Source organism: Grammomys surdaster, unplaced genomic scaffold, assembly GCF_004785775.1.
Source record: "Grammomys surdaster isolate TR1022 unplaced genomic scaffold, NIH_TR_1.0 148, whole genome shotgun sequence".
Lineage (NCBI taxonomy): Eukaryota > Metazoa > Chordata > Mammalia > Rodentia > Muridae > Grammomys > Grammomys surdaster.
The window spans coordinates 2,039,466-2,052,036 of record NW_021604606.1 but is presented as its reverse complement, the minus strand read 5'-3'; the positions used below and the strand labels follow the sequence as shown (position 1 = coordinate 2,052,036).

The 12,571-nt window shown below is 41.2% G+C and overlaps 1 protein-coding gene across 5 annotated transcripts in view; it reads left to right on the top strand.

Moving 5' to 3' along the window:
* The first annotated feature begins 6,582 nt into the window (after positions 1-6,582).
* Gk (glycerol kinase) overlaps positions 6,583-12,571 on the top strand; it is a 71,542-nt gene continuing 65,553 nt past the window's right edge. For all 5 annotated transcript variants that reach the window (XM_028765038.1, XM_028765036.1, XM_028765037.1 and 2 more), the window contains exon 1: positions 6,583-6,769. In XM_028765038.1, coding sequence (XP_028620871.1) covers positions 6,692-6,769 — 78 coding nt within the window. In that variant the 5' untranslated portion in view covers positions 6,583-6,691. The remainder of the gene's footprint in view (positions 6,770-12,571) is intronic.

Sequence of the window (12,571 nt, the reverse complement as noted above, 5' to 3'; positions counted from 1 at the left end):
TTCAAGGGGGCAGTGCAAGGTCAAAACCATCATTACATCCTGGTCTGCCATTAAAGTCCCTTGTCCTCTTATGAGGAAAAGCAAAATTCTTCAGGTGGGCAAGATGAACCTGGGTAACAAGTATTCAAAAGTATCTGTGCTGTGTAAGTCTCCCATCTACACAAGTGATCAGACTTGCAGTTTCGAATCTCTGTATAAATTGTTCAAAATGTAACAACCTGGGGCTAGAACTTGAAGGTTTGGGGATGACAGCAAATGTGGAATGTATTAGTTTAAGGTCTATATAAGCTCGTAAAATTTTGTTTGAGGCTGATTCCCTTTTGTGCATTAGCCAAAACCAGTTGCACACTACTATTAACAAGACTTTTCCTTTATTGATCTCTAAATGTGCAGGCAGAAATTATTAATTTTATCACAAATTAGGCTTTCTGTTATGGTGATAAAACACCATGATCCAAAAGTGTTTATATGATTTACACTTCCACATCACACAGGGTTTGTATGATTGATCACTTCCATCATCAAAGGGAGTTAGACATACTGAAACCTGCAGGAGCTTATGCAGAGGCAGTGAACTAGTGTTACTAACTGACTTACTCTTCATGGCTTGTTCAGTATGTTTTCTTATATTATGAGGAACATCAGCCCAGGGATCACCTCAAACACAATGAATTGAACCCTTCCACATTAAGAAAATGACCCTCAGACTTGTCTACAGGCCAATCTCATAAATACAATTCCCTCTTCCCAGATATGTTGAGTTTTGTGCCAAGTTCACAAAAATGCTACTAAGGCACTTTTAAAGTCTCACTATGTTATGATTAAAACACTAAAGTGATGCACAATTAGTAGTCATGTTCTTATGTACTGGATAGTAAACCAACTTTCCCCACCTCATATGGTAGGAAAGTGCTTCACTACTGAGCTAGATTCCTGTAAAAGTAACTTTTATTCACCTGATGTAATTATCACCTAGGAAGTTTATTGGCTGTCTGCTAACCTAGGTCAAGTCGTGGAAGCTAAAGCCCCCTACAATCTAATCTAGACATAGAACGTTTTTTGGCCTCTGAGACTTGTTGCTGAATAAGCTCACCCCTTCCTTGTTTTGAGCTCTGGCTGGCTGCTTCAACTCAACTGTTCTGGCTCAAACTCCTCTCTGAGCTAACTGATTTAATTTGGCTTCTACCAGCCTCTCCTGAATTGCTCTGCTTGCCCGAAAACTAACTTTAGCAATCTGTTCTGATCCTTTGGCTCTTTCTCTGGCTTGCTCTGTCTTCACTGGTGTCTAGCTTGTTCTCTCTCTGCAGCCTGTCTCTCTATAACTCTCCCAGGTAAAACTGCCTCTTCCCTCTCTGGGCTGCTCTACTCTCCCTCTCAACTCTATTGCACTGCTCTCCATGAACTCTACTGTATTCCTATACTGTCTGTCTCCTCCTTACGTAGCTTCCATTTCCCCTCTCTTCTCTTGAATATTGGGCATATTCTATTCTGTCAAATATTTCTCTGATTTATCACTTTTTCTGTTACTCAACTAGACATCACTTTCAAACATGGGTGGTTCTTTCTACAAACTAACTTTACCTTCATTGTTTGGGATTAAAGGTGAATACTAAGAGCATGTCTGTATTCTAGCCAGAGGAATTAAAGGTATGTATTAAGCGCTGATCCATACCTTAATTAGAAACAGTTCAAATATCTTGTAACATATTTCCACCACTCTTTTTACATTTTATTTTGAAACAGAGTCTCACTGAATTGCCCAAGCTGGCCTTGAACTCACTTTTTAGCCTAGGCAGGTATTAATCCTATGACTGTTCTTCATTTAGCCTTCCAAATAGCTAGAATTGCAGGATTGCAACACATGGCTAAGTTCACATTCAGATTACTAACTTACATAAGAATAGATTCTCTAAGTTGCAGAGAGGCTAAAAAATCAACTATGTTTAAATTCCTTATCTGTTTCTCCATCTGGTGCCACCTTACACAAACCTTTGACAGATCTGGCTCAATTCATTTCAAAGTTGATAAAATGATATTTGCCTGTGCTTTTCAATAAATAAACATTTCTAACACTGACACTAATACCAAGATGGAAAATCTTACATGCTTATTATCCATATCAACTCACATACATCATTAAAACACAGGAAGAATTAAGAAAATGTTAGCTTTCCAAATAGATTAGGTTGGAAATTAAATACAAAATTTTTGATTTTGCTTTTTTTGTTTGTTTGCAAACAAACAAACAAAAAACCAGGGTATCCTGCTATAGCCAGGCTGGCCTCTAATTCTTTGGCTCTTGTCTAATTTTTCCTGTCTCAGTCTCCTTATGGCTGGGCTTATAGGTATAAGCCACCACACCCAACAAATAACTGCTAGTTATTAGGCAAACATTAGACGATCAAGGAGTGTTGCCAGAATATTCTTTAGGGAAAAAAATAAGTTTTCTGTTTATGACAAAGTCCGCATAAGTAAATTAACAACAGGAAAACCCAGAGGAGGAATAACTGAAGCAACCGAAGATTCTCTAGCAGGGGTTAACACTGGCTTCCTACTCTACCAGTCAGAAATCATGACAGGAAGGGCTGGAGGTGGTAGCATACACCTGTAATCCCAACACTAGGAAGTGAAGGTAGAAAGATCTACCTAAATCCCCTTGGCAAAATAGAGATGGAGAGGCTGGGCTGGATTACCTAAGACCTGGTGAAAGAAAAAGGAACAGAGAGAGGGAGGAAGGAAAGGAAAATAATGCCTGTGTATGTATCCTTTAGATGACTCAGACTCCTTAAATTATTTGCATGAAGCACGTCCCTCCTAGCCTTCACACCTGGATTTCCTTGGTACAAGCTGATTTGACAATATAAATACATGAATTTTGCCTTTCCTGCCTAGTTGTAGTGTGCATACTGTGCTTCCAGAGACATTACATCAGTTAAGTCTCAGTAACTCATTCAAGTCACTATAAGTGACATTTTCCCTATTTTGCAAGTGAGCAAAAGGAAGCCATAGGTTACTTGAGGTCATGGAGATTAAGTGTTAGTTGGCAGAGCCAGGACACTAAGGATTTCTTCTCCTGCTTTGCCTTTACATATTTATTAGTGGTCGGGGGATGAGCAAGGATGAATCCTAGAGCTTTTTTCCCCCTCATTTCTCTTACCCATTTTCCTTTCTAATTCCCTCCAGCTTCCATTCCTATGGAAGGAATAGGCTGCTATGAAGGACACTAGGTTTCATGTCAGAATGAAATTCTAGTCTTGGATGTGACACTGGAGACTGGCTGGTCTCAAATATGTATATTATTTGTCCTCTTTGGGATTCAACTGTTCTAGTGTTACTTTCAACATTTTAATACTGTCTCATTTGACAATATAAAAACAGCCACAGTATCTATTATCCAGTTTTACATTTATACATAATTTCTGGACCAAAGCTGTGGTTTCCCTCTTTCTCATCCTCCTGATCATTCTGCCTCTACATAGCCATGTGCTAGAATCTCAGGCATGTTAATCTGACCAGATAAAAGGGAGACAATAAATGTGTGAAAGTTTAGAGTAAGTATTTATGGTATGGGATTAAGATAGACTGAACTAGATTTCTCCACTTAGGACTTTTTTTCTGTTTTTTTTTTATGTTGTTGTTGGTTTTTTTTTTTTTTTTTTAGAGGACATTTGAGATATGAGTAGTCTGGGAACATCAAAATAATATCGTAGCTTTTCACATTTGTTTTGGTGACAGCAGTGATGCTGTGAGATAGACACTGTTATAAGAACCACAGTAAAAATGAATTTAAGGCTCTTTCATGTGCTTCTACTTTCATTCCATCTGAAACAACTGAATTCTGATCCCTACTGTGCTGCTAAACAAATAATTTGCTGTCCTGTTGGAATCTGAGCCACAACTGTGCTAAAGTTCAGATGTGGTCAGGATTTTTTTTTTTAATGCTCCAACATAGTAAAGTCTGTGGCTTTGTTCTTAGTGACTTCTAGAACTAAGAGAATCCTTACCCATATAATTTATTCAATTAATGCCTGTCACAAATTTGACAGATAAGTTGGCCTAGTGTCTTAATATTTGTCTATTCTGACTGTCTGCTTCTTATTCTACTCCAGGAAATTAAAAACTACTGACTTATCTGAAAGCTTATCAATTCTTAGTAAGTGCAGCATCTCTATAAAACAGTCCTCATCTGGAACACCAGGACAGGAAATAGTGCTTTAATAGCAAGCGTAGTCAAACTATATAAACACACACAAAGTATAAACAAATATGGATTAGTGAGGTGGTATAAAGCAAAGGAAATTAGCGAAAATTGTAGGGCACTGCAAAATAGTGTGAGATTTGGGAAATGGATGGAAAGACATTGGGAACAGTATCAATTCTGAAGATGACAGAAAGCATGGTAGCTTACAAAATCAATGTCTGAGCTTGCTTGCCTGCCTTCCTTCCTTCCTTCCTTCCTTCCTTCCTTCCTTCCTTCCTTCCTTCCTTCTTTTGTGGTAAGGTAGCCAAGGATGGCCTTGAACTCCTTTCTGATCCTCCTCCATAGTGGGTTATAGACTTACACTAAAATCACCTAGCTCAATTTAATGTTTTTTTTTCCAATCAAGATGTTAAAAAAAATTGGTATGCTATAGAATGAAATACACAGAATGTTGTATGTTGGAAAATTTTCTGGGTATATGCCCAGGAGTGATATAGCTGGGTCCTCAGGTAATACTATGTCCAATTTTCTGAGGAACTGCCAGACTGATTTCCAGAGTGGTTGTATCAGCTTGCAATCCCACCAGCAGTGGAGGAGTGTTCCTCTTTCTCCACATCCTTGCCAGCATCTGCTGTCACCTGAGTTTTGATCTTGGCCATTCTGACTGGTATGAGGTGGAATCTCAGAATTATTTTGATTTGCATTTCCCTGATGACTAAGGATACTGAACATTTCTTTAGGTGTGTCTTGGCCATTTGGTATTCCTCAATTGAGAATTCTTTGTTTAGCTCTGTACCCCATTAATTAGTGAGAAAAAATATTTTTCATGTCTTATTACTTTTGGGATGAGACCATATTTCTTGTGATTTAAAACTTCCCTCTAACAAGTTGGTAAAAACTTATATGGAACAATTGTACTTGACAAAAGGGTCCTAACAGAGATACTTCCATCTTGTATGTCACCATTAATTCAACTATTATTTATTAATACAACGGCTAAATTCATATAGCCATCATTTAACTTAGACATGATTGTCTTTCCTTCCTATTTCCCACCTCCGCACAATGACACTATAATTTTAGTAAATGACATTTAGAACTCAAAGCAAATTGAACAATTGATATAATGAAAATTAAAGGCTTACAGAAAATATCACCTATTTTAGAATATGAAGAATCTTTCATTACATTTTTGTGTGTGTGAAATGAGATAACAGAGGCAATGTCAAAATTAAAGGTCAAAGAGAAATTTTATCTGTTTACCTAATAATTTTGTTCATATGCTTTAAAATGCCTGTATAATGTTTATGTAATAAAATTTTCTGTTATCCTAAAAAAATACATAGAATGCATAGCATAGATAAGGGTGCTTTTAGAAAATATTTTAAAATATACACAAGTATACAGCATATAATTATTATACACAAAAAATCAAGTGCGATGAGCAGCCCACAAACACCAGCCCCAGGCTGTTTTGAAAACTATTTCTCACTACAGATCCAGCCCAAAGTTTGAAAGCCTTTAGAACACAGGCCTCCAAAGGATCTAGGCAAGGTAAATTCAAGGTCAAGTGATAATCCCAATTCGCTCCCAACCTAGTCCACAGTGGTTAATAAAGAGCGGAAATGGCGCATAGGGGAGGGCATACTCAGTGAAGCCGAGCGAAAAAGGCAAGGGCCTTCAGGACTAGGAGGTGCTGGGTGTTTCCTTCGTGGTCAAACTGATGGTCTTGGAGACAACAGTTTGACACGTTTTCCTTACATGATAAACCGAAATAACTTCCGCTTTCCTTCGGCCTGGCCTACAAAGGTGAGGGGTTCGTTTTGGCTCCAGCAGCTGGTCGCACCCCGAATTGATGAGGGTCGAAGAGCTTATTGTTATTTACAGGGGCTCAGAGCGCGGGGCGTGGGAAGAGCCGGGATGAAAGGAGGAGACTGTCCACTGGGCGACTCCGGTCGCACTCTGCACAGCCTACCAGAGAGGGAAGAGGCGGCTCTGCACTTCACGTTGCTCCTGCAGGCTTAAGTCTCGGGGTTCGGTGCGAGCCTCAGGGCCGGGTGCGGGGAATATTCTATGAGACTCCGCCCTCTGCTAAGCCTTAGCCTGGCTAAAGACAGCTGCTCCTCCGGTCCCCAACCACGTGACCCACCGCGCTGACCCCGCCCCCGTGACGTCTCACAACCCTCTAACTGGCCTGCTCCGGGGCCTCTTTCTCTAGTCACTCATTGGCCCGCCCGGAAGACAGCGCCCCCCCTTGCCACGCCTCCTGAGGCCTCAGGGAATGCAGGTCGGGGCGGAGCCTAAGCCTGAGGGGCGGGGCGACGCGGCCGGGCGCGAGTAAAGGGGGGGCTGCCTTAGGAGCCGCGCGAGCCTTCAGCAGAAGCGCGCTGCTTTGCCCTCCGCTCTCCCTGCTCCGCCCTCCGCAGCCCTCCACAGTCACCCCGGAGACCAGCCGTGTAAAGCTCTCCTCTCTGAAGCTGACTAATTTCCATGGCAGCCGCGAAGAAAGCAGTTTTGGGGCCATTGGTGGGAGCAGTGGACCAGGGTACCAGCTCGACACGTTTTTTGGTGAGCCCAGGGTGACATCTCAGCCCCCTGAACTGGGACACTAGCTGGAGGACGGAAAGGCGGGGTGTTGCGTCCTCAGCCCGCGCCTCTTGTTCTTTCTCCTGGGCCCTAGCTCCAGGGGCGAGGAAGGGAGGCCGAAAAGGGGACCTATCATGCTGGGATTGTCTCGATCTGAGGGGGGAATCTTGGCTTCCTAGGACCCCCCTCCCCCCAGGAGTAGAGTTGAGCAGTCTCAGCCTTGATGGTGGAGCCAGGTCACTTACCAATAGGGAGATTCTTTGCCCAAAGAGAGTGAGTACTCTTGGAGCATCCACACAGAGCAACCCGGGTGCAGTAGGGGACAGGTGGTCACATTGACACTGCTGAGGTCTTCCCTAGGAGCCTTTGGCCAGCTGAGCACAGGACGTCCTTGGATGTAGGGAAAGCTGTGTCACGGCTGTGGTAACCCAACATAGCGTCCTTTTGAGCGGTAGAACGAATAAAGTATTAGCATGCTGATGCATTGTCATCCTCTTCCACAGAAACTGAAGAGGATAGACTGAGGGGGTGGCGGAACATATTGGAAACGGACACATTACAATTTTCCGTATCTTTATTTCAAGAGCTTAATTTCAGTTCGGACACTTTGACCATTATCATCAGATATTGTCCACTCTGCTCGACTGTTTAATGTGACAGGGCAATTCTATTTAGTGTGCATGACAAGAATTACCATAAAGAGGTGCTGTTTAAACATCTCTTTGCTGGCTTGTTTTGCAGTGAAGAAGTTTAGCTCTTCCTTTTCATTTTTGTTTTGTGTTTGAGTCGGGGGTCTGCCTATTTAATCCAGAGACGCCTGAAAGTCATGATCCTCCTGCCTCATCCAGGCAAGTGGTGGGATTACAGGCATGAGCCACTGCTTGCTCACAGCTAGGAAACTTGCTCTTGAAATGAGCTAGCATTCAGTTCAGTGAGATCATTTTATAGTAATTGAAGTGAATAGAGAGCTGCTAAAAGCCCATGCTTCAGTGGGCATTTGACTAACCTGGAAAGTTGATGTAAATATTTAGTGATTAATTACCTCCCTCTTTATTTCTTTATCAAACATGAATTTTCTTCAATTATTTATTTACCTTGTATCCTTAGGGATTGATGTCTTTGCCGGTAGTGTGGTAGGCAGGCAGTCTCTCACTAAGCTACACCCCCAACTCTTCCTGTATTATCTGGTGAGTGTGCGCACGTACACCTGTGTGTATGAGCACGTACACCTGTGTGTATGAGCACGTACACCTGTGTGCGTTTTCTTCCACTAGCACTTGGCTAAAAACTGCATTTTGTTGTGGTCATAGGAAGTCTTTTTTTGTAATTAAGAAACTTTCAGTCCACTTTCAATTTAAATATTCCTTAGTGGCCATCCAGGTTCCAGTTTCCCAATCTTGTTTCACATCTGCATTTTAAACTTTTTTGATAGCAAAAGGTAGGGTTCATTTTGTCTTACATTCATATAAATGTTCATAAAGGAATCCTGAATCATAAATAAGTTCACTTGGCTGGATTTGATTAATATATCTGTGACAATAATATAGCTACAAAATCACTTTTTCTGAGCTTACTAAAACATTGACTGAATAACTGGGATTATTTTTAATGTGTCTATTTTATGTGAGTGAGTGTTTTGTCTTCACGTATAAGCCATGTGTGTGCCTATTGCCTGAGGAGGCCAAAAGAGGGTGTCAGATCTCCTGGAATTTGAATTATAGACAGTTGTGAGCTACCCTGTGAGTGTTGTCAAATGAAGGTCTTTTGGAAGAGCATTTAGTGCTTTCAGATGCTAAGCCATCTCTCCAGGAGCTGATTATTTTAAGACCGTACCTTGCTATACAGCTCAGGCTGTTCAGGACTCACCAGTAGCACAGGGTGTTTTGAAACTTGTAGTAATTTTGCCTCAGCCCCATGAGTACTACAATTATGAGCACAAGCCACCACAATCAGCCATGTTGGTTGAATTTTGAAGCCATATTTGAGAATTGTCACACTAAGGGCTGTAGCGATGGCTCAGTGGATGGATAATGGTGCTTGCTGCCAATCTTAATGATCTGATCTTGGTCCTCAGGATCTACTTGGTGAAATGAGAGAAACATTCACAAGCTGTCCTGTAACCTTCATATGTGTGCTGTGGCATGCACACACACCACGAAAAAAATAAATGTAATACAAATAATCTTTAAAATTCACATGCGAATGACTGTAGGTGCCAGGCAGGTTGAAGGGGACAAGCATACTGGCAATAGTGTTTCAGGTCAGATCTTCTATTTATTCTAATAAAAGATGATGCTTTAGAGTCCTTGGCAAAACTTTCCTGCTTTTTAAATTCTCTTTCCAGTTCATAAGTGATGAATAACTATTAACTCAAAGCAATAGGGGAAGTCAAGCAAAGCATGACAATTGTTTCCAAGTTTGTATAGCCTTGCCCTATATGAACGTGAGTAAAAATAGTTTATAACTTTAAAGGTGTCCTTCTTAGCCAGCTCTATGAGGAGCTTGCCTTCATTTGAGGTCTTCATAGTGCTGCTACCTTTATAGTCCAGGCAGTCTTTTTACAAACTGGAGGTTGTTTCTGGCCCTTCACACTTTGTTACCTAAAGGCACTTTTTTACATTGATAGAGAAAGAATTTATCAAGTTCATAATGCTATAATGATTTTGGAGTTTGTAACCTGAACAATATTAAGTGTCAAAAGCTGGGTATGGTGATATATATGCCTAGAATCCCCACATGTGGTAGATAGGCAGAAGGATGAGAAGTTCACATCCACTAGGTCAGCCTGGGCTACATGAAATTGATCTAAGACACCACCACTGCCCAACAGTGGTGTCACACACTTTTAATCCCTGTACTTGAGAAGCAGAGGCAGGCAGATCTCTGAGTTGAAGGCCAGCCTGGTCTACAGAGTGATGTCAGGACAGCCAGAGCTACAAAGAGAAACCCTGTCTTGGAAAAAACAACAAAAAAGACCAACCAAACAAAACGTATGTTTCAAACTGGGAATGTTTGGTCATTTGTAGAGCACTATCTAGGATATATAAGGCCGTAGATAGGTACTTCATACTAAAAACATGTATATTCAATTTCAGAAGATTCTACTCTGGAAAAAGATGTTTAAAAATTATGTCAGATGTGGTAGCTTATCCTTTTTATTTTGTTTTGTTTTAGAATGTGTGTGTGTGTGTGTGTGTGTGTGTGTGTGTTTCTGTGTATGCATGTGTGTGTATTTCACTTGTATGTGGATCCCTTTGGAGGACAAGGAATTCCTGGAGCTGCATGACACAGGAGCCACAGAATTGAAGTTGGGTCTTCTGGAAGAACCCCTAAACCATCTCTCCAGTCCTGGTGGTACACACTTGTAACCTCAGTGCTTAGAAAGCTAAGGTAGAAAGATTGCTGAGTGTTCCCTGGGCTATTCTGTTGTAGGCCCACTTGAGCTACATAGTGAGACCATGACTAAGAAAAGAAGTCTAAATGGCAAATAATTAAAAATTAATGATGATGGATAACATCGTGTATTCCTTAAGAAACAACTAAGAAATCATGCTTCAAAGGCCAACTGGGTAATTGGGGAAAACTTGGGAATGGTTTAGCAAGGTAGTGTTTCTTTTGGCTGCAAACCACTCCCTAGGGAGTGCAGATAGTGGATTTGCTGAATAAGTGTTTCAGTGATTCCCAGGAGTTGTTCCTGTGTCACTGTTCGATGTTGTAATGATGACTCAAAATTAATTGCTTACCTTCTCAGGAAAGGGTGCAGTGTGTAGAAACTGTTAGAGGAAGCACACAAAGATAAAGATATCTACACAATCTAATTAGTCTTCATTGCATTTGCATATTTGAGTTATTGGAGACCAATAGTCTTGTTAGGCTTTCTTCCCCTTTCTATTAGTAAAAATCTATTAGTAGTAAAAGATATTTCTTTTCTTTCATCTAAGGTGATTGCCTCCTCTTACTCTATTTGCCCATCTGTTTCTTATGGTTCTAGCCTACCTATAAATAGTAGCTCAACAGCTCTGTCTTCATAGGTTCCCCCAAACCCTTACTCAGAGCTTTTCCTTCTTCCTGTAGAGCTTATTTGTTTTGATTTTTGTGGTGCTGAGGGTGAAAGAGCACTAAGTAAGTGCTCTTAGATTTTAGTAGTCGACCCTCCACTTTATTCCCATTTTTCTTTACATGTTTGTGTGTTTTGCTTGCATTCTTGTATGTGTACCACATGTGTGCAGTGCCCAAGGAAGCCAGAAGAGTCTGTCTGATCCCCTGAAACCAGAGTTACATATGGTTGTAACCCACTATATGGGTGCTAGGACTTGAACCTGGGTCCTCTGGAAGAGCAAGTGCTCTGAACCATTGAAGCACCTCTCTAGCCCCTAGACCTTTCATTTCGATTATATTTCTTTCTCTCAAATTTATTTCTTACATTTTTATCTAGTTATTTACTATGTGTTAGTATGTGTGCATGAACACACACACATACATACTCACACTCAGTATGTCACTTGTATAGTAGTCAGAGGTCAACCTGTAAGAGCCACTTTTTGTTTGTTTGTTTTAGACTCCCCCCTCCCCCAGAGTTATCTGTATAGCCCTGACCTAGAGCTCTCTCTATAAACCAGACTGTCCTTGAATTCAGAGATCCATCTTCCTATGTCCTCTGCCTCCTGCCACCTGAGTGCTGGGATAGAAGGTGTGCACCACCACTGCCACAGCCGCTGCCACCTGCTTCCACTACCACTACCACCACCACCACCACCACCATGCTTGAGAGTCACTTCTGTCATTTCACCTTGTACGTCTGGTTGATTGAACTCAGATCATCCGGTTTGGTGGAACACACATTTCCCCACTGAGCCATTTCCTCCACCCCCATGTACATTTCTCAACTTGTCACAGAACTAAGTTTTGGGATCTGGTGCAAATGTTTTCTACTAGAGGAAAATCCCCAACTTGTCTGATAGGAAAGTAAACCTGTGTTGGCACATGGCTACACAGGTTGCAGAGTAGGAACTTCTTGGAAAGAGACTTAGTGTAACAGGTTTTAAGGAGGGGCAATTTCTCTATGAGCAAGAAGTTTCAGCTACAGCAGTCAACTTCCTTCTTTACTTTGGTAACTTAATTTTTTTCCCATTAAGTCAAATGTTTACAAAAAGCTTTGGAGAATGTTGTGACTTGCAATATGTCAAGGACACAGTTGGCTGTCATTTGATGAGATATAGATAGTGTTCAGGGACACGCCTTTACCTGGGTGATGAGATTGTGACTGACGATTTGAGGTTTGGGCCCAAGGTCACATGCCACATAATAACTGGTGGAGCAAGAATTCAAGTCCAAGTCTTTTATATTCTGCTTGGAGAATGGTGAAGAGGGGAGAGATTGAGGGAGGACCTAGCCAGTCACATGTCACCTCTAATTATAGGATTAGAGCCATACAGGAATGACTCTCCACCAAGAAAAATATTCTTACTAATTGGTTTCACAAGATATGAATAAATACTGCTTTGAGTAAGTCCTGTAGGTTATGATCATTTTGTGACTCAGGTTCAGTGGGTCTTGGGCAGGGCTCAGGTGTGTCATCGTGGATAATGGTTGTGTAATCATTTTGTTCCAACTGCCAATGTTTATGAAGAATGACAAGAATTGTAGTTCCATGCTTACTTTGGCAAGAAATAGTGCCTTGGCCCCACTTGTCTCATTATACTTAGAGATCTTAAAAGACTTATAGACAGATTTTCCTACCTTTCCTTCTTTCCTTCTTCTCTTCTTCCTTCCTTCCTTCCTTCC